The 22112-nt window shown below is 37.2% G+C and overlaps 1 protein-coding gene across 3 annotated transcripts in view; it reads left to right on the top strand.

Annotated features, from left to right (window-relative positions):
* PKIA (cAMP-dependent protein kinase inhibitor alpha) overlaps nucleotides 1-15503 on the top strand; it is a 43459-nt gene extending 27956 nt beyond the window's left edge. For all 3 annotated transcript variants that reach the window (XM_014870709.2, XM_088176537.1, XM_088176545.1), the window contains 2 exons: nucleotides 7926-8103; nucleotides 12964-15503. In XM_014870709.2, the coding sequence (XP_014726195.1) occupies nucleotides 7953-8103; nucleotides 12964-13043 (231 nt within the window). In that variant the 5' untranslated portion in view covers nucleotides 7926-7952 and the 3' untranslated portion in view covers nucleotides 13044-15503. The remainder of the gene's footprint in view (nucleotides 1-7925; nucleotides 8104-12963) is intronic.
* Nucleotides 15504-22112: the final 6609 nt, after the last annotated feature.

The following is a 22112-nucleotide window of genomic DNA, read 5'->3' on the forward strand; positions in this document are numbered from 1 at the left end:
ACATCTCTAGAGAGATTATTCCAATGGATGAGTGTTCTGATTGTAAATAATGTTCCTCTTGTGTCCTACTGGAATCTCTCCAGTAATAACTTATCACCCTCATCTTTTCCATGTGTCTCCTTGTAAAAAGGGAGTCTCCATTTTCTTTCTAGCCACCCTTTAGATACTGAAAGATGGTGATAAGGGATCCCCTAACACCTTATTTTCTCAAGGCTGAACAAATGCAGTTCTCATGGTTTAATAGATGTCATTCTTAGCCCCTTCCACAGTATTAAATTTCTTTTCCAAAAAAATGGGAAATCTATTTAACAGAAAACCCTTTATGTGAGTGGTTTCCACATTACTGCCTACGTACCATTAACTGCAAGGCTCATACCCGTCTGTGGATATTTCACAGAACTATCTTGCTATCAAACCTTCAGATAGAAGTTTGCTAAACCTGTATTTTAATTTTTTTTCCAGTGGAGAGTTGTCTGTAAGGAAGACAGTGGCTCACAGCAGTTTGGCCTTAAATATTTGCAGGTTACTGATCATGACTGTTCAGTGTTTTGGGTTTTTTTCCCCCCATGAAGCCATATACAGGCCGTTGTATATGGTTTCATGGGGGACATGGCTTCATGTCACAGGCAGTGACTAAAGGAGATGTGTCTGTTACAAAAATAGCCACTACAGTGCTTATATCAAGTTGTCTAAGGAACAGAGTCTCAGCTAATGAGACCTGTGTTGATCAATACCTTTAAATTACTGGCTGTGAATGCTGGTACTACTGACAGCATCTGAGAGAATAAACTCGATTACAGCACGAATCCTGAATTAAAGGCAAGGTTAGGAGGATACAGAGCTTGATGAGCAAAGCCTACACAAATTTCCCTCCCCCTAATCCCCATCCCCTCTACTAAACATCCTGATCCTAAGCAGACATCAATTTCACATTTCTGCAGCAAGTCTTGTCTTTTCTGCACAGAGCATTTCCAAGCTGCCAGTCGTTATGGATTCTCAATAGACTGGTCTTTTCCAGGAACCCAGCAATTGAGGAAGAGCCTGTTTTTGTTGAGGGGTGGTTTTTGTGTCATAGTCTTCATGGGTTTATTTTCTATCACTGTTCTGTAAGAAGTGCTTCTGGACTGCCATATAAAGACCACAATAGACAGTCTTTCTCCAAAGGCTGAAACCAGTCCTTTTGAACAAGCACTGTATTTGTTCAGTGTAGTGTTTGGTTCAGAGCACCACAGCATTTAAGATGCTGCATACCTGGCCTCATCGTCCCAGAACCTTAAAACATTGACCTCCTTTCAGTTCAGGTAGATGTGTGAATGCTCATTCACAAACTGCAAGTAAAAAGTCACACAGCAGTGGAAGCCTTTTCTCACAAACATGTTGCCTGCCATTAGTATTCTTTAGGTTAGGCAGTGAACAGTGATGGTAGAGTCTAGGTCACCCTCTTCTGCTCCCTAGCAGAGTGTCTCTATGTAGCTGTTAAAATATTGTGATCCGTTTCTTCCATAGGGTGTTAATTTCAAAGGATCAAAACACTGGTATTTTTTAATTTCTCCCCAAACTATCAGTGATATCTGCCCTGTATCTTTCCAGAGAACCAAGGTCTTGTAGTATTGTTTCATTGGTTATGTTTGCTTTTTTTGGTTGGTTGGTTTTTTTGTTGTTTTTGTTTGCTTTTGGTTTTTTTGTTTGTTTGTTTGTTTTGTGGTTTTTTTTGTTGTTGTTGTTGTTTTGGTTTTTTTGCTGCTGCTATTTCACTGCCCAGTTTTATGGAACAGTGGGAACTAAAACTAAATTTGTGAACTCAGATTAAGTGGTGGATGAAAGATCAAATTCTTATGGTCATGGGCATAATGAAATTTGCCTGAGCAAGGACATGGTAAGAATTGTAGCTATTTGATTTTCAGTTCTGTAGATCTCTTTAGGAAAACTGCAGCTTAGATTACATAGAAGGAAAACCTATTAACTGTCTTTGTGAATAATCTCCTTGTATAGGTTGTGAGCTGAAGGATATTTAACTTCATAGTGCTTTTTCATGCAGGTTTAAACAAGCTTTTTTTTTTTCTGAAAAAAATCTCAGGTGGTGATTTTCTTTATTCTGTTGTATTGTTTAACCAGCTGAATTGCCTGCTAATTTCTGTTAAGGTCTTAGTAGTACTAGGATTGCTAAAAGTATCCTAATTGTAAAGGGTAAGTGACCTGTTCTGCATTACTCATTTAAGGAGCTGGTCATTTCAGAAACATCAGACAGAAAAACCTACATGAGGGATTTTCAAAGTGCAGATTAAAATACTGCCCAGCTTGGTATCTTGAATTGTTATTAATATTTAATTTGCGTTCAAGAATTAATGCTATTTTCCTGTTCATCTGTATCTGTGCAAAAACACATTGTTGTATAACACGATAGATACAATCTCTGTGGAAGAAAAATGCTTTTTGTTAAATTGTTCCTCTGGTTTTGCTTTCAGCTTAGAAGACCATGCATCAGGTAGAAATCTAGGTACAGGTTGCTGTGGAATAGATCTGTATCCTCACTGGAAAGAGCCCTGTAGCCCTGTCTCTAAGTTAAGGCTAGATTTGGAACTAAAATTTATTTTAAAAGCATAATTATACACCTTCTCTAAATCAGACATGCTATTAAATGACAAATTCTCTTTCTCTTCTTTTTTTTTTTTTTTTTTTTTGTTCCCTTGTGAAAGCTGAATATAGATAATTACATTTAAATAATGTGCTGATCGTGATACAACATTTAGCAGCCAAAGCCTGGGAGAGTTTTATTTGAAAATCTCTTATTTGACGCTGCCATTAAGCATAGATGGAGAAAGAGCAGGAGCATACATTGAAGGATTGTACCTCTTAGCCTTACACTGCAGGTTTGCCAAGAAAATGGCAGCTCCCTGGTGCTGCCAGCAGCGTGTGCCAAATTCACAGACAAGCTGTATGTATGTCAAGTGCCCGCTCTTGTTCTGTCTTCCTTTTGAAATAATAATGAAAACCATTTAGCACAGGTACTTCAAATCCACTTGGGCTTCTTTTAGGTATCTAGTCCCTTAAACAGACTTAAGTTCTACAGCCCTAGGTACCTCTAACCCATAAGCAGTAGAGACACTGATTTTTAATCCATGCTGGTGTACCACGTAATTTCTGTTCTTGTCCTCCCAAACCCTTGAGAACCGTGGCACTCCGTAATACTGGGTTTGCACTGAATGATTATGGAACACAGTCAAATTTGGATTAGATTTGTGAACTCATCAGTAACTTTTTACGTTTTGGGGTTTTTTTTTTCAATACAGAGACTTGACAGTTATCTTCAGAAGCTTGTGGGATAACGTTTGCCTTATATAGCATGGAAATGGAAAATTTAACATAAATAGGACTGTGGAGTTAAAGGAGTATTCTGGTAAATTTCTGAAAACACAAGTACTGATTCTTTCTGTACCTGTTAAGTTATAATGTTCTCATCATAGAATGATTAAGGTTGGAAAAGACCTCTAAGATCATCAAGTCCAACCATGAACCAATCACCATGTTCACCACTAAAACATGGCCCTAAGTGATACGTCTACACATCTTTTGAACTTTTCCAGGGATGGTATTGACCACTTCCCTGGATGCCTGTTCCAATGCCTCACCACCCTTTCTGTGAAAAAAGTATTCCTAATATCCAATCTAAACTGCCCCTGATGCAAGTTGAGTCCATTTCCTCTCATCCTGTAACTTGTTAATTGGGAGAAGAGACAGATCCCTGCCTGGCTACAACCTCCTTTCAGGCAGTTTAGAGTGATAAAGTCCTCCCTGAGCCTCCTTTTCTTCGGGCTAAACACCCCCAGCTCCCTCAGCCACTCCTCACCGGGCTTGTGCTCCAGCCTCTGCCCCAGCTCCATTGCCCTTCTCTGGGCACACTCCAGCACCTCAGTGTCCTTGCCATGTGGAGCCCAAAACTGAGCACAGAATTTGGGTGCAGCTGCACCAGTGCTGAGTACAGGGTGACAATCACTGCCCTGATCCTACTAGCCACAATATTTCAGATGTGGGCCAGGATGCCATTGATCTTGTTGGCCACTTAAGCATTCTTTGGATCATGTTCAGCATTCATATTGACCAGCATCCCCCGGTCCTTTTCCACTAAGCAGCTTTCCAACCACTTTTCATCCAGCCTGCGGTTGTCCTGATACAAATTCAGTACCCAGCACCTGACCTTGTTGAACCTATCCTTGGCATCTTTCTTTTCTCCTTCTGCATTCCTTGGATTCCTTTCTCTATCCCTTATGTTCAATAGAGAATATTCATTAACAATACATATTGTGGTAGGCTGGCTAAAATCCAAGGTAACTCTACCATTCTAATCCTCTGTAATTTCTTAAGTACTTATAGATAATTTTCAGCACAACTTTTTGTAAGGAAAGAGTTGGGAAAGGAAAGAGACAAAAGTCTAAGATACCCACATTTCTAGACATATATGAAACCAAGAATCTGAGGAAATAAAAGATGCTGTATGAAAATCCCCTGGGCTGTGATGCAAACTCTAACCCATTATCAGTCATAGTGATTCTGCATGGGAAGAAAGGTAAAGCACAGCTGGGGGGGATTTCTGGTAGGATGGTATCTTATCAGTTACCAAGGAATCCAATCTTGCAACAGCAGGTTTCATTAATCCTTATTCTCCCACCTTCCTTCAGTTTGCTGGTTCAGTTGGCAGAAGCAGTGACGTTTGCAGCCCTCTTGTTTCAGTTTAATTCCACATAGCAGAGCACTGGTTTTGAAACTTTTTTAAAAAATCAAATTTGTAGAAATAGTGCGACTGTGACCACTATCTTTAATGCAGGAGTACCTGTTAATGCAATTATTTAGGAAATTCAAATTATATTTCCCAGAGTTATGAGTAAATTCTACTCCTTCCACAGAGACTGAAGGAAAAAAAAAAAAAAAAAGCTTTTTTTGAAGTGAATGTTAATTCTTTAATGACTGATTCAGTGAATAAGTACAGACTGCTGGGCACTGAGCCATTCATTGGAAGGGGAGCTCTTGGGTGATGTCAGTGGAGTTCCATATTTATGCAGTAATGTCTCAAGATAATGCCAATACAAAACAGAATGGTATTTGATATTTAGGAGGAGACACAGACAGGAAAATTTGGAAGTGTCATAAATGTATGTTTGATAACATTTTTTTTTGATCAGCATGCTGCTAGTAATCCCATATTGAGCATACAGAAAATGAACATTTAAAAACAAGTTCTTTAAAAGCACATTTTTCCATGGCTTTATAGCTTGTTTCATAGCTAAAACTAAATAAGCTTGAGATTTCCCCTGGTGTTCTCCGTTTTTATGGAATGTTTCAAGAGCAGTATAATCTTACAGAAGCATATTCTGTGGAGTGCAGTTTGTACATCCAGGGAATTTCTCATCCAGTACAACCTGGATTCTTTTTGCAAGTTTTACAGCCATGCAGCTTGTTCCATCTCAGAGTCTTCTCTGGTTATTCTGGGCCTGATGCACTCATAAGCACCTTTCAAAGAAGAAAACAACTCTGTGGTGGTTTATTCTATGCTAAAAATAAATGTATGTCTTCATGGGGGTGATAGCTATGGTGACTTTGGTCTGGTCCTACACTAATACGAAGTCCAAGCCTGTCTATTGACTGCTTTCATGGTTTGCACTTCCTTTTCTACAAGTCAGTGCAATAAAAGGCATGCACAAATGCAAGTGAATTCTGCTTAAAATCTTTTAGTCTCTGATTTTGATGGATGCTATTCAGTGAATGGTCAGATAAGTCTGAAAGCTTGTGCTATTTTCTTATAAAAACTGTCCTCATTGTTTCCCTTCCCCTTTGCAAGTTACAATGCTGCACTACTACATGGTTGGTATATTTGGCATTGCAGTGTCTGCACCTTGGTTAAAGAACAAATGGTAGACTTCTCACTTCCTTCAATATTCTTGCAGTGTTTCAGTAAAAGGGCAGTTCAGAGGAAGAAATGCACATGGTCTCATTCTCATAAAAGCTTTTGTTATTAAACAGAGGCACTGTGCTATTTTATGTGTGTCAGGCAGGCTTTCGGTCAATGCTGACCTCTTTTCCCTCCCTAGGTGCTGGTGTTAGGTTTTGTTGGTTAATTTTTTTTTGGTTGTTGGTTTGTTGAGTTTTTGTTTCTTTGTTGCTTTGGGTTTTTTTAAGCAGTTTCCTGTATCATAGTGATTGATCATAAGAGTAAAATTAGCCTGTCAGCCATTCATGGTTTGGCATGGGACACCAAAGCTTGATAGCAGTGAACTTCTTTTCAAGTCAGTCAGTCTTGCAATGATACTTGATATAGTTATATTTAAACTAAATAAAATATGGTATAGAACCCTTTTCTTGGCTTCTCACACACATCATATGTACACCCTCATACAGCTGACTGAATTTGGGGAGGTGAGGAATGGAATGAAGATGAGGGGTGAGCAGGGTGTAGAAAGTTATTCAGAGGTGAGGGTGGAGAAGGATTGGCTGTTATCTTTTCTGTATCTATTTTTTAAATAAAAAGTGTTTAGAAAAAAATGAGGGTTTTTTTCGTTTATTTGAAGGGAGAAAGCTGAACCTTTTGCTGCTGTTAATGTTTGTGATGACTTCAAGAGCTGCTTCAGTGTCCAGCACCTGCAGTAGGAACTGATTAAAGAGATTTGTGCTTTCTATGCAAATGTGAAGTTTTGGCTACTTTAGTAATAACAGCTAAAGCTTCTCGCTGTAGGCAGCTGAGTTTCTGTCTGTATGGCCTTGTCCTCTGACTGCAGTGTGCAAAACCAGAAAATTCTGCTTAGAAATGAAGAAAGCCTACAACTGTGGGGGTGCTGATTTGATTTAGTAGTTCTGCAGTGTTTCTTTTCTTTGGAGTACTCTAGCAGAAAGCTTCCCTGATTCCCCTATGACATGGAAACAAAACATGAGGAAAGCATGGTTGCCTAGCATTTTGTAGGAAACCTTAGACACGTACACATGAAACTACAGTAAAAGCAATGTGATCAGTGAAAGTGTTCCTCCCCATACTCTAACATTTTATAAATTAAGAAAATTAAATTCTAATAGCTTAAGTCTGTAGCATATATTGCAGCAGGGAGGCAAATCTTTCTCTTACCGAGGTTGAAATAGCATCTTATATTCCTTGTATCTTTGTCAGATCTTGCATTAGTGCACATCATCACATTATTCCATAATGACACAAGAAATAATTGTTTTCTAATGAAAATAAGTTCTGCATTTATACCTAGCTTACAGAGGACTGCTTTCAAACCTCTGCTAGTCTAGTTTAGTTTCTAGTTTAGCTATTCTGCTTGCTCGGGTAGAATGTCTCCACTCATTTCAGGAGCATTATGGTAATGCATTTACTTTAGGGAAACTACCATACCAAAATAAATTAGTTGAGCCTGAAGAGGTCTGTATACAATGCCAAAACTAATACTAACAGAAAAGAAATATACAAAACATAACAATGTCTGTGTATGAGCACAGGATTCTTAATGCAAAGGCATTATCGATTTGTACTTTCTTGCTCCTTACACTCTTCTTTTTGTAGAAAAGAACTTTGTTCCACCCCCTGCCTACCTCCTACATCTCAGCTAATATTAAAAGTGGAGACAACTCTATAAAGAAATTATGTTGCTGAGGTCATTGCTTTTATAAAGTACTCACTATCATTTTATGAAGCATGGAAAATCAAGTTGGTTAAAATACTGTTGAATACAGATGGCATAAAATACACACAGTGTTTTTGCTTTCTACTCTGTTTCTTCTCTAATTTCTCCAAATTTTGAGACTGGCTAACCAGTAAAAGAAGATGCCTCAATTTACTCTGTAATGGGAACCTTCTAGTGTTATTCCTAATCCATTAAGTCACCTGTTTTGCTGATGGTCTAAGTGGTGGTTTTTGTTTTTCTTTTTTTGCTCCCATCCAGGTACTGCTATGTGGATATTTGTTAGCAATGACTGATGTGGAATCTACATATGCAGACTTTATTGCTTCAGGAAGAACAGGTAGAAGAAATGCATTACATGACATCCTTGTGTCCTCTCCGGGTGGGAACTCTAGTGAACTAGCCTTAAAGTTATCAGAGCTTGATATAAACAAAACAGGTGAGTATGTTTTATTATATTTATTTAAAACTAAATTGAGAACTAGTACACAAGAGCGTGGTTTATGTGCCCACATTACTCCCTTGTCCCTCAGCACCAGAAATTTTTTTTTTCTAATCAATATGGGTGGGTTGCCTGCAATAAGAATCACAGATTTCATCAACAGTAAGGGTGGTTATTTCCAAGTGCAGTACATCACTGGAAAAAGAATAGTTGTTCTGCAGTGAGTGCCTAGTAGCAGGGTCCAAATCAGGATAAATGTTATGAAAAGTAGAATATAAGGAAGAAAATAAGGAAGTATTTTTTTAAAACCCAACTCTGCATAATATCCTTTAATGGAAACCCTCTGATTTGAAGGCTGTAGGACAAACCACGTGTCTGCTGAAAGGTTGTTGTGTAATTAACATAGAGAAATAGGAATTCATTATTGTTTGTTTACCTGGATCTTTGTTTCTGAATAAATTGTCTCCTTCTCTTTTCTGCTGATACTTGTCCTTCTTTTAAGGTGAAAAGCAGTAATGCAATCCTAAATTTTTAATATTACCATTATTATTATTATTTAAATGCTTGTGCATATTCAGTTCAGAGGAAGGAGGGGTAGTGGACCTTACATGAAATAAAAGTAGTAATATGACTGGGTATTTATGTCAGAAGAGTAGCAGCTAACAAATGGAACTCGGAGATATTAGAAAGCCCCTTTCAGATGTTAGGGTAAGGCGTAGTTTTGCTTATTTTAATAGCAGTGGAAGAAAATAAATGCAGCAAAGAAGAAACTGTTGATAAGCAGCTGCCCTGTTTGTACACATACTTTTCTCAGAGATAAAGACGAGTTCTGAGAGGCAGTCTCTTCAAAGGACAGTCACATGTGGGCAGCATGGTGCTGAGGTGGTTGTAGTGCTGTTTTGATGAAGGGCTTCTTTCTTTGGCTTCTGGACTGATGTACATCCTAAGTGATTCCTTTTGCAGTTGCCAGTTTGGGACCTATAGATTCTAGATGCGTGCAATTCTAGCTGGCCAGGGCCTTTAGTTTATTTCTGGTTTAAAAAACGCTTTATGTGTGTAGGCATGTCTTTTTATTTTAGTGGGGATAGGTGTAAAATGTTGGAAAAATAAAAAGTAGGTGTCATTTGAAAGGCATAATGCCAACGTTCCTTTGGGCTTTAATTTTCTTCAGTCTCAGATTTACACTTAGCAAAATTGTCTTTAATCTTGTACATGTAGAAGATAAAAACAATCCCTATTTTTAAGTTAAACAGTGGAGTTATTATAAGCCAGAAATGTGTTTTCAGGAGTCTCTTTAGTTCTTCTTGGTGATGATCCCTTTTCAAGTCCAGGTAGCTTAATCAATGCAGAAAAGTGGACAGAGTTGCTCATAAAATTACCTTTGATAGTAGAAACACAGAAATGTCTGCATACTACTTCAGAAGGTTATGCAGTTTCCATTAGATAAAATGAAAATACATTTAAATTCTGTATTATTAGTACAACTAGGGGCCAAGAAGAAGCCTCCAAACCAAAAATACTGGAAAAGGCATTGCCTTACCTAGCATTCATGTGAGTATTACTGTATTACTAATCAAGTAAATCAAGAGAGGCTAAAGAAATATTTTGCATGTAAAATCCCAGTTCAGAATATGTTAATGCTTGTAGGGTGCATATGTGCATCACACCTGACAGGATTAAGAAGAAAACACGTTTGGGGGCTATGTCTTATTTCTTTCAAGGAGCATGTCAAACAATTTATCCTGAGTACAACTTAATTATATAAATATAGACATCAAGTTTCAATTCTTTACTGTTATTTTTATTACAGCTGCATGCATTTTCTTGCAAAACTTCAAGTGTGTTTGCTTTCAACTGCTTGAAGTAATGGCAGAGTAGGATAATGCAGATGTTAAAGGGAAAAAAAAGGTGGTTATAAAACATATGTAAATTAAACTACCCAAGCATATTTAATACATTCACTTTGAAAAGCCTGCAGATACGTTTCCTGTAAAAAAAACAGAACAGCTTTTAACAGCATTAAACCTGTTCAAAGACAATGTATTTTTCTGTTACTCAGTAGCTGATACCTGAAGTGAGTGTTGGTTTATCCCCTCATCGATGAGCCAATGACAGATTAAGACTTTAGTGCATAATTATGTATAATAAGTATAATTAATGTATGATACTCTCCCTTCAAAACAACTGTCCCAGTTTCCTTTGTCCATAGCAAGCTAACAACGTGTTAATATTATCTATGGAATGGATATATTTACTAAACCCCAAAACACAGGTTCCAAGGACTGTGGCAACACATTTTATCTAAATGAAGTAGAAGCAACACTGTGTACATCTGATAGATAGAAATCTGGAAGAGAAATCGTAAGACGGAAGCAAAAGAAAGATTTTTAGCAGGGAAATCAGCAGGTAGCACTCCTGCCCAACACTCTCAAGGTAGCCAGTGCAATCCAAGAAACTTGGATCATCTTGCAGGTTGTAGCTAAATGAAGTAGTGAGGAAAAAGTACAATGAAGAATGAGGACAAGTCTCTGCAGATCTAATCTCTAAAACAAACTCCTGGTTTTCTAGGTGCTATAGAACACAGAAGCGAAAAGTAAAAGTAAAGTTGTAGTGGTCCAAGCATCTACAAATAATGGGGGTAATAGTATGTTGAAGACATATGGTATCAGAATAAAAAACTGACTGTAGAAATTAGTGATTGAAAGTAATTAATTTTAGTCCAGGGTAGAAATATTTTGGGTGTAAACAGAAGGAATAGTGACAAACACTATAGAGTCAGTAATGTTACAGGAAGAAAATTGAGTTAAAAGCTGCAGATTAGCAGGACTGGTAACTGTAGCCAACTGACCGACTCACACAATTGTATTGTGGCTTAGAGTATTTTATTGTTTGGTTTTGTTTCTTATTTTAATACTGCCCACTGGTTTCAAAATGCTATGTAAAAATTACAATCTTGCTCTTGGGATTTTCTAGCCATCAGGTTTTAAAGGAAAAATAGCAATGTGATTAGCAGTTTAGGGATTCTCAGAACTTAAAAATAAATTTATCTCTGTAAATATATTTTAAAGCCTTTAGTAGAACTCTGCCAGTAGAAAGAAAAAACTGGTACCAAGGTAGTGTATTATAGATTAAATGGATTACATTTGTGAGTTTTTTTCAGCTGAGAAGAATCTTTCAGTTGAGAAGAATCTTTCAAGAAGTGGTATATTAGATAGAACCTTAGTGCACTTTCTCTGGATCTCTGTGCTCTGTGTTTAAGGTAGTGAAATGTTTAGGCTTTTTGTCCAGGAGTGATTTTTCTTTTAAACACAAATACCTTGCAAGAGTGTTTTTTGCTCTTCAGTTCTGGGATTTCTTTTCTATTCTTTTTGTTAATAAGATTTCCGCCAAGAAAGTTTGGCTTGCCCACGTAGTAATAGTCGGAATAAATGGAGGGCAGAGCAGGCAAAAAGGAAACAAAACCCTGAAATTACACTCATCACATTTTCTGCAGAATCAGAAAAAATGTAGGAGGTTTGTAGAAAGTGTTTGGACAACTAGAGCCAAAGGGATTTCTATCCAATAGTAAATAATCACATGTAGATACATCCTGATTGAATCCTTTTTAATTTGAGAGGTGAAAGTGAAGAAGAGTTTTTTGAGAAAGTGCCTTGCAAAACAATTGTGTGTTTTCTACTCAACCCATAATGAACAGAACAAACCTCATTGTTTAATAGGTAGTCAACTTTCCACACAACGTTTCATCAGGTTGAATGTGATAATTCTCATTACCCTTTAAGACATTTTCCTGGCTAAATACTCAGCGCATGCACAAAACACAGCTTGTCATGTCTAAGCTGTTTGCAATATTCTTTGCAAGGCAAAGAACTTCTTTTCCACTACCAGTGTGCCCTTTCTTCTGCACAGAAAAGAGAAGGCGTTTATGATGCTTATTTCTATAAACAGAAATAAATCTGCAGATGCACCGTGTGATTTGAAATGAGGAAACGGTAAATATCCGCATTGACAACCCTGTAAAAATCTATAGATTAAAATTAAGAGACACTGCTGCACGTATCTAGACCTTCTTACAACCTACCCATGGAATTTTCTTCCCTTAATTTATCAAGCCATTTCAGTACAAGTTACTCGGAATCCTTGCAACGTACAAGAGACAACGTGTGTCTTAACATTATTCCTTGTTGTGAATCTATAGCAGATGAGTCCAGTGTTCAGGGACTTGGGTCTCACTTGCATTTACCTTCCTGTTGCCTGAGCCTGTGAGGTCTTTAATTGTTATGTAAATTACAATACTTTGCATATAGATAGTCAAAGCATTTGACAATGCTTTTCTTAGCCTTCTTTAAACAGACTGTGAATTGCCTGCTCTGTGCCTCTGTAGGGTGTGATCTGCTCCTCAGGTTGTTCGGTGGTTTGCAGTGAGACAGCTGGACTGAATACTGTGGATATGATGCTGAAAATGGATGCACAGAACTAAAGCAGCTTGAACAAGCTATTGCTTTTATTGAAGTTGCATCTCTTTGTAGCAAACTCTGCTCAGATTGGTGCAATGAGGTTTTTTTTCTCTTACACTGTTATAGCATCATAGTGAAGAAATTTTTAAATATACTGGTTTTGTAAAATTCATTAATTTTTAGCTACCTTTCGTATTTATTTAAAGTGATATTTGTGATTGCACCTAGAAATTTGTGTATCAAGAGACACTTTCTGAAACAAAGTATAGCTGTCTTAGTAGTAAAGAGTTTCATATTTGAGGTTCAATTTCAATTTTTATTTTGTTTTTGAAACTGATGGATGAACAATCAGGGTTCTCTTTATTTTAGGGTAGATTACTCATCCTTTTTTCTTGTGTTATAGAAGGAGAAGGAGATGCACAACGAAATCCAAGTGAGCAAACCGGGGAGGCCCAAGGGGAGGCAGCAAAGCAAGAAAGCTGACATCCGACTTTGACCGAGTGGAGCAGCTGCTGGATGTTTTCAGGCTACTAGAGTGTGCTGGAACAAATTTGTTTCCATGAGCAAGCTGGTAGAAAAGAAAGTGCATGTGTCTTCACTGCTGGAACCCACTCAACACAATGCTAAAAATCTGGGTACAAGCTGTGACAGAAGACAGAATTTTCTCTACCTCTGTCATTAGCAATGGTTGAACATGTATTGATTTTTTGGGATAGTGTCATCAGATGGATCCCTTCATAATGACTACTCGATGGGAACACTTTTAGAAAGTAGAACAGGTAAATCTTGTAGCAAATGGCCTTTGAAGCATCAGAGGATCTAATTGTGTATCTTAAGCAAAGGCTTGTGTGATCCTCAGAGTCTAAAATTCTCTGGCCAAAGTGTTTGCCCATTATAAGAACTGTAAAGAAAGCACTGTTTTTAGAACTTTGCATCTGTTTTACAGCTCTGTTATTTACAATGGTTTTTGTATTGTACGACTTAGATGCTCCACACTGCCCCTTCTCAACTGCTTATGAAGAATATTTCTGTTACTGTGAATTTTTCTACCACACGTTTTGAAAGGGCTGGTTTTTTGCATAAGGTGGTGATGTGCACATGATAGATCTGAACGTCAACCGCTAAATTGATTATGCCTAAACCTAAATGACTCAGCAACACTCTAATTTGTTACTAGATGAGCCTTCAAAACGATTTGTTAATGTGAATACTTGAGCGTGTGTTGTGTCCTTGGTACAGTTTTGCCACTTGCCTGTAGTTAGCTGCATATCAGAGACTCAAATTGAATCTTTTATGTTATTCTTCCCCATTTTTCTAATTTTGGTCCTGATTTCTTAATCTTTCTCTGAGATATTTTTTTAAAATGTTATTCCAAGTATTTTATTGTTATGGTAGTTTTAAGAATACATTTATAACCTTATATGGGTTAAAATTCAAACTAATTCCATGGTGCTAGAGGTTTTCCTGATTCACATTGTAAAAGATAGGCCTTGTTTACACATGGGAAAATAACTGGCGTACGTTATTGTCAATGATGTATTCTGAAATGAGTTTTAGAATGCAGTATAGTCCAATGAGTGGCTCCTGGGCTGGATGCAGCCAGGGGTTCGATTTTTACTATTCCTTGCCTTTGCCTCAGTTGATCAGGCTGTTGAGGTTGCACAGCCAGTAGCCTGCTGCTGATGCACCAGAGCAGCCAAGTGCTACAGTGTGCTACAGTAGCCTTGTGGTTTGCAGTTGGAAAGGGAGGTGAGAGACTTGGCATCTAGCACCCAAAGACTAGATTTTTTTCCCATTTTATCTATTCCAAAATGACAGTCCAAACTGGGCCTTCATCAAAATACCAGGATAGCTTGTCCATCCAGGACATCACTTAAAATATCTACAAATTAATAACCTGTTCTGCAGTAGCTATTGCTGATTGATTTGTTTTTCCCCCTCATCCTGCCCCAATAGACAAGGCCATACATGAGGCTGAATGCTGCAAAATGGGGCAGCCACACCTCTGTGTGACTAAGGTGAGTGAAGAGAGTGACTGATAGTAAACCATGGCAATCACACGAGCACCAATCACAAGGTCAGAAGATTTGTTTTCTTTTATTAATAGGAGGTGATGTCACTTTATATATAGTATATATATATTATATATATTTTTGTGTTGTTGGTTTCAAATGTTATGCACTTTTTAATGTTTGTAAACTTTTACTAATGAATAGTGTGATTGCTTCCTGAATATATTAATCATCAGTTAACAAAACATCTTTGTGGCCACAGCTGTTTGTTTCTACCATATGTATCATAGTATTTGTCACCTGAAAATCTCTTGTGAGACATGTGGAGGAAAAAACCCACTTCTGATCAGTATTATGAGATCATTTATTAGTGTTAATAAAAAACAAGCCAGCCGTATGCTTGTGGCTCATGCGTGTAATATTAACTCTCACCTTCTAGTGTTTGGAAGCTGAATGCCTTGCTGTCTTATTAGCTGTCAAATGCCCTATCTTCTTGGTAAGAGAAGTAGCCCATTTGCTTTGGAAATACTGTTATCCTTAAACAATTGTTATTCATTTGTTTCACTTGGTGTTCCTTTCAAACTTAACACGTTATTATTGGCCCTTCTTTAATTATTTCTCCCCCTTTTGCTCTTGCATCAAGTCTTTGAGCTGAACTGGTTGCCCTTTGTCATGGGCTAGTTACAATCTAGTGCAAATGCCAGAAGGAAATAGGATTCTAGAGTTTTTTTATAGTGTTACTTTATTGATGATCCATGAAACATCATCAGTAAAATGTTGCAGAAAAAGGCAATAGTGAAATAAGTATTTACAGTATATTAAAGTGATGGTTTTCCTTATTTTCCTTCACTGCTTTTCTTTATTTCACTATACTTTCCTTCTTAATTCTTTTGTGTTGTTAAATAAAATTAATTTCAGCCTTTCTTCTCTATTTTGTACTTGTTTCTTCTGTTTCTCCTCTTTTTTTTTCCTCATTTTTAAACAAATTATGGATGCTTTTGCTGGTTTTTGAAACACATCTCTTTTTGATGGAAAATAGCGTTGTTAATTTTAGTGGAGTAGAAGGCTATTTATGTTCCTCTTCCCCCAAATGTGTATGAGTGTTTGATTTATCACTTGAACTGTGCTTGCTGTCTTAATTTTGGATATTTCTGTAGCATCTATAAGCGGGCCTCACTTGATGTAAACATGTGGTTAGTCTATGCCAAGTCACAGCATTGTATCTTGAGTATTATTGTTACCAAAGCAATAACAGAAGAGCTACTTTAAATATATTCACACATCTACTTCCGTGTAACTGGGGACAGAGATGGCAGAACCAGACCTCGACCAGGTTATTTTTGCTTCTGTTAGTTATCTTTTTCAATTAACCTGACACTCTGGCTTCTCTTCCAGTATCTTCTTTCTATTTTATTGTGTTCATGATAGTTAAATGTCTGTTTAATCCATGCTTATCTTAGAAAGATCTTCTCAAAAAGCTATATAGACACAACAAAGTCAGGTCTGGAAAATCAGCATAATAGAATACTCCTTATCCTTAAAAGGTTTGGCTTTGGTGGGATGGTGGTGGGTTTGTTGTTTCATTTGGGGGAGTGGGCTTTACAGTCTGGAAGATGGATGAAAACATCCATACAGATGGATGTTTTCAGTGCTTTGGTCACTTTGAAGTACCATCTCTTAAAAAGTCTCTGTATTCATGTTCTTGTTTCCATAATAAAGTCTATGACTATATCCACAAGCATTGCACTTGCAGGGTTCAGGTTCCCTATCCACCTGAAACAAACAGAACTTTTAGCGCTATAATTGGACAGAGATACTGTCATTTCTTTCTTTGGCTAATTTCCATTAATGTTGGCCATGTACTTCAAAAAGCAGATGTTAAAAAACAGCAGCAAGCACACACATTTGTTAGTTCATCAAACCATCATTTTAGGGCCAAAAGTTCACCATGACCTTTGATAACACAATTATTGAATGTGAAAAATGTCAGTATACTTGGTCTTCATCTGTGTAATTTCTCTTGCTAATTTTTTTCCAAAATTTTGAAATGGGAAAATGTGTATCCTCATAGGATATGCAAATGGATAATTAATTATCTGGTGCCCAGAAGGAGCAACTACCCAAGGGTTAAGATGGAATTTCTACAGTATGAATGTCTTTCTCAGCTAAATTGGAGAATTTGGGGTGTTCTTAATGTTTGTATTTTATGTTTCAGAAACATCACTGAATTTTGTTCAGAGGAAGTACTGAGAGCTGCAGTATAGTAATCTCAGCTTTGACAGAGTTTGCCTTACCTCAGCAATGTTCCTATGTTGAACTGCTGTATTTTTGCCAACTTGTTGTTTTGTTTTGCTCTGCATCTCTTTCTGGCTGGTTTATTTTCTGTCCTGTGGTTCTCTGATGTAAAATAATACCCAAGAAATACATGGAGTGCGCTATAACTGTATATTGACTGACTAAAGTCTTGAAGTAGAAAGATTGTTTCATTTAATCTTTTTGGTCAATTCACAGAGTGGGATCTGTTTCAAAGTTCTTTTCATGAGAAAAGCAGTAGAGCCAGGAAGGAAGTGTGAATTCAAGAAGATAGGCCAGCAATATAAGGAGGGTATCTTTTCTTAATAGTAAGACAGGTGGGCCCAGTGCACAAAAGAACTTCCTCCATCATATGATAAACATATGATGTGTTGATAATAGCTGGAAAAATGACAAATTGTTCAACTTTAGATGGAATTTTGATTTCAGAACCAATTTCACGTTCTCAACTGTACTCTAGAACAGAAGCATCCATAAATATGTGGCATGTACTCTTGGATCAATCCTAGTATTAACCAGGTCCTATTGAAATCAAAGATATATCTCTTGCTCTCTAACTAGAACACAGAATGCTCTGAAAAAGCAGTAATGCTTAACAGATAAGAAAATTTTAAATATCAAGTAGTGGCAGGAACATTCTCACTGTTCTCTACATCTTCAGGCTGAGCTTATTTTTTCCTGCAAGAGACTAGGGAGAGAAATGATCAATGTGAATGAGTGTTAACTATCTAACAATGACTCAACAAAATATGAACAAGTTTTAAAGAGGAGGGCAAAGCTAAACAAAAATATAGTGCACTCATGCAGTGCTTACAAAACACATCTCCAACTTCTGAAAGCAGCAGGACTTAATATTCTATCTTTTTACATTGATTTTTACATTATGGCTTAGGAGCTGCTGATGTCTTAGGATGGAGGACAGGACAGACTTGTCACCACATGACGTATGTGTATAAATGATCTTTTGGTATTTTCAGGCAATGCATTTCAGTACCCTGAAACAAAATGTTTATAAAAAGATCAGTGCTAGTGATGACTTGCTTATGAGTTCTTAAGGTAAGGTTTTAGCAAATTAGCCATCAGTATTTACTTTCAATCCTATTTGCTGTTAGGAAATTCTCTGGTGCTGATCCATGAGTGTAGTGTGATAGCAAGTATAACTTTACAAAAGTTCAACTGAGGCAGATGATCTTGAGTGCTCCCAAAATGTCTGAGACAAAAACATTTATAAAAAATCCACTCCACTTTCTTTTAAAAGTAAAGACAGATAAGTGTTTTGTATTTGCTAAATAATAACCCTATTTTATCAGTAGTTAATCAGTTAATGCTTAGATCTAGTTTGATGAAAAAGACCCTTTTGAACCTGCAAAATTAATGGGGTTTTTGCATACAAAAGAATAAAAGATGAAATTTTTTAAAAGTTAGCGAGTCAGTAATTTATAGGAAATAGTGACATATCACTTACAAAAGGTATGGGAGATCCTTCTTGAGAGATGAAATCTTGAGCAGCTCTGTATGTGAGTATCTAGTTTGTTGCATTAGCATGTGAATTGTCTCATTGTGTTCTCAAACAGATACACAAAGCAGGTTTTAAATATGAACCCAAAAGCTAAAAAAGAACAACACATGATTGTGCAAAGAAATTCAGTTTTAGAATGTGCACATCAGCAAATCCATGCATTTTTCTTAGCAGAATTCAGTTATTATTAGGGTCCTCAAATGGCAAGTATCTAGCCAATGTGTATTAGCCATGTCCTTGATGTGGGAAATCTTATCATTAAATCTCAGTGAAATTTCACTGTGTTTCCTTCTAATTCAGTCAACTCACTTGCCTGTAAAATGTCTTCTGTTATCCATGTTCTTTCCAGTTCAGTGAGTAGCTGGCAATTGATGCAAGGACACATGTATTGTAATGATATGTATCTGCTGCTCTAATATTTCTCTCTATCAATAGAACAGAACATAGATGAGTTCTTGGGGTCAGGATCTACTTTAAAACACCCTGGGACTGCTGTCACTTGTGGGAATCCAATAACTGGTCCTGAAAGAGGCTATGCTAGGTTTTGGTGGAATGGTACTATAGTTACAGATTAATTAAAACACTAACAGTATGCATACATTTGTGGAGGGAGGGGGACTACAAGCTTAAAGTGTTACACAGGTAGCCTGAAAACCATATCCTCACAGAAATGTGGCTACTAAATTAGATCTGGCAAACTTTAGAAGCTTTTAACATTCTAAGAAGTTTTGCCATAATCCATACAACACACTATTGTACTTGGAAATTGCTGTCAGGCTGACAATTTCTTCTCAACAAGGATTGTGTGCGCTTTATCACAATACATTGGTTAGAAGATGAAATAAAAAGTAGGAAAATTCAGTCTGACTGTACAGCCATGAAAAAAGTATCATTCCTGCACATGGCCCTCCCTCAGACACAGCATCTACAGGATAATGCTTGTGGCTTTTGCAAAACACTGTATTGTAGTTTGGTTGGAACAGGATTTTGAAGAGACCTTGTGGAGTACAACTGAACTATACCTTCTAGCACCAGGCATATTTTATCAAGTCTTTCTTCATATCTGATGTTCAAGTGAAAATAGATTTACTATCCCCTCTGATGTATACTTTGGAATATCCATGTGGTAATAAAAATGGCTCTACTTTAGGCTGAAGTGTAATAGAATTTCTTGTAGTTATTTGTAAGGTCCTGTGGATCTGTATATATTTTATGCCTGCATTTGCACTGAAAGTACACTATATACTTTTCAGTTAAACATCACAGACCAAATGGGAATATGCAACATAAAAATACTGTGAGAGATTTAGTTTTTTGAAGTATATACTCCTGTGTTCCTGGAAATTACACACAATTACAAATAGGGTAAAACTTAAATGTTTCAGTAAAAATCTTTGTTTTCACAGCCTCATCTTTGATTCTGCAATGCAGTCAAAATGTAGACTGTGTAACATCTGATTATAGTCATCATTTCCCTAGCAACAGACTGATATCCTCACTCAATACATTATACAGTATATTTCAGAGAACAGAGCATGCCAGAAGGGAAGAAGATGGATGACTCAACAGGTCTTTTTCATCTGTAATTCTCATCCGTGGAAAGAATTAAGAACTCTGGACACAAACACATCCTCATTTGTTTGGAAGTGCAAACACCAACAGTGTATAATAATAATGATAATGATAATAATGGTTCTATAGAAACTGCTGCTATTATGGCATTATTATGGAGCTCTCCCCCCAAAAATAAAAAAAGGCAAGCACCCTGGAAAGTAACCAAAAAATGGCACACGGACACCTCCTGGTGGCACTGGGGTGTATTTTTAAATAGAAGGATTCAAAATTAAACCAACCCGTAGAAGCAAAGGTCCAATCAGCCACGACAGAGCGAGGGTGATTAGGGGATTAAGAAAAATCTTTGAAAATCACGAGAGTGGAGTATTGTAAATATATCTTCTACATGATTGAATTATGGCCTTGGCTTTTATGCTTAATGTCTCAAAACATTATTTTTCAGAACTTCCCCAGGCACTGCACCCATACCCTATAAATAAGATTTCCATAACTACTGGGAATAAACCTGGGGTTTTAAAGTAGGCCTTACAACTGATTGCAGTAGATGAACTGAAATCAGAAATGCATTATTTCATTCAGTCTTCATGCAAACTCTGATAGCTCTGAGGACAACCAAAAGAATCCCAGTCTGTGTTCACCAGTCTGGCAGCACAGACAAAATATGGTACCTTCCTGCTGACATTTACTATCAGGAAATTAACAATCTGAGTGTATCAAATAGGCTATAAACTTAAATAGTCATCATTGCAAAACCAAAGAATCTGAAATTTGTGGAAAGTCTGTGCTTACTGGAATTTTCCCCCCACAAAAAAACCCCCCAAAAAACCTCAGAACAAAACACAAAAAAATACCCTGACAAGCAAACAAAAAACCCTCAGAAATGTAATCAAGGCAGATTCAGAAGAAGGGAAATTCCGAAGCATTATGGAGTGTTTATGATAGACCTCTCCTTGTGCTATTCCCATGATCCAGGCCAAACAACTAGGTGTCAAAAATACAAATAATGAAGGGATTTTGTGGCTATTACTATAAGTAACTCAAGGTGTTTCAAAGAGAAAGAGAAAATAGAAGAGAGCTCTGGTGAATAAACCTATTTTCTACCTTCTTTCCTGATGTCTGAAAGGTGACTTAGTGCTGCAGTCTGTTCAATTTTATATCAATAATTTTTTTCTCTTTTCCCTCTCTGGAACATGTTCCTTCTCCAACAAGTCTTGTGATGCATCATTTAGAATTAAGAAACAGTTCTGCATAAGACAAAGCCACAGGGAAATTACATTCCCTTTAAAGTAGCCTACCTATGCTTTCACAAATACAGAGTCCACAGAATATTGTAATATGAATTATGACAGGGATGGTAAGCTGTTTTGCAATGGTACTTCCAAACAGAATCATGGAATGATTTGACCTAGAAGGAACCCTAAAGATCGTTCAAGTCCCCTGCCATGGTCATGGACATCTTCCACTAGACCAGACTGCTCAGAGCCCCATACTTGAATACTCCCAGGGAGGGAGCATCCACAACTACTTTGGGCAACTGTTCCAGCACCTTGCCACCCTCATAGTAATGAATTTCTTCAATATGTAGCAAAAGTGTTATGCTTGTATCACTCAAAAACCAGAAATAGCTCTTTCAGTATTGCAAACACAGTTTTACTGTATGCACAGTTTTCTCCCAAGGAGTTACTGGCAGCCTGACTGTACATAGCCACCTGGCTACATCATATCAGTTGTGAATTCTGTTGCTTTTGTTTGGGAACACATTCCTCCCTAAAACTTCCTGTTTTTTCAGAGCTGAAAATGATAGATCTGTCTGATGAAAGCTATTTATTTTCCATAAATGTATATGTGTGTTTGTGTAAGTATTCAAGGACTGACATTAATGTACATGTCAGCACCTTGTACTGTGCTGTCCTGAGGACACTGTTTTTAAAAGACAAAGTACTTTATTTATTCTACTATGGTAGTTTAGCAAACTCTAGCCCTAATTACAGTAGTTTTGCAAAATCTGCATGCAGATCTATCAACATAATATTTTTATCACTGTTTGACCTGCAGGAAACCTGTTTTCATGTCAGCTACATGCAAGACCAGTCAACATCTTCCCAAGACCTCATAGCCTCTTTATGGTTCCTC

This window comes from Sturnus vulgaris, chromosome 1 (assembly GCF_052056855.1).
Source record: "Sturnus vulgaris isolate bStuVul1 chromosome 1, bStuVul1.hap1, whole genome shotgun sequence".
NCBI lineage: Eukaryota > Metazoa > Chordata > Aves > Passeriformes > Sturnidae > Sturnus > Sturnus vulgaris.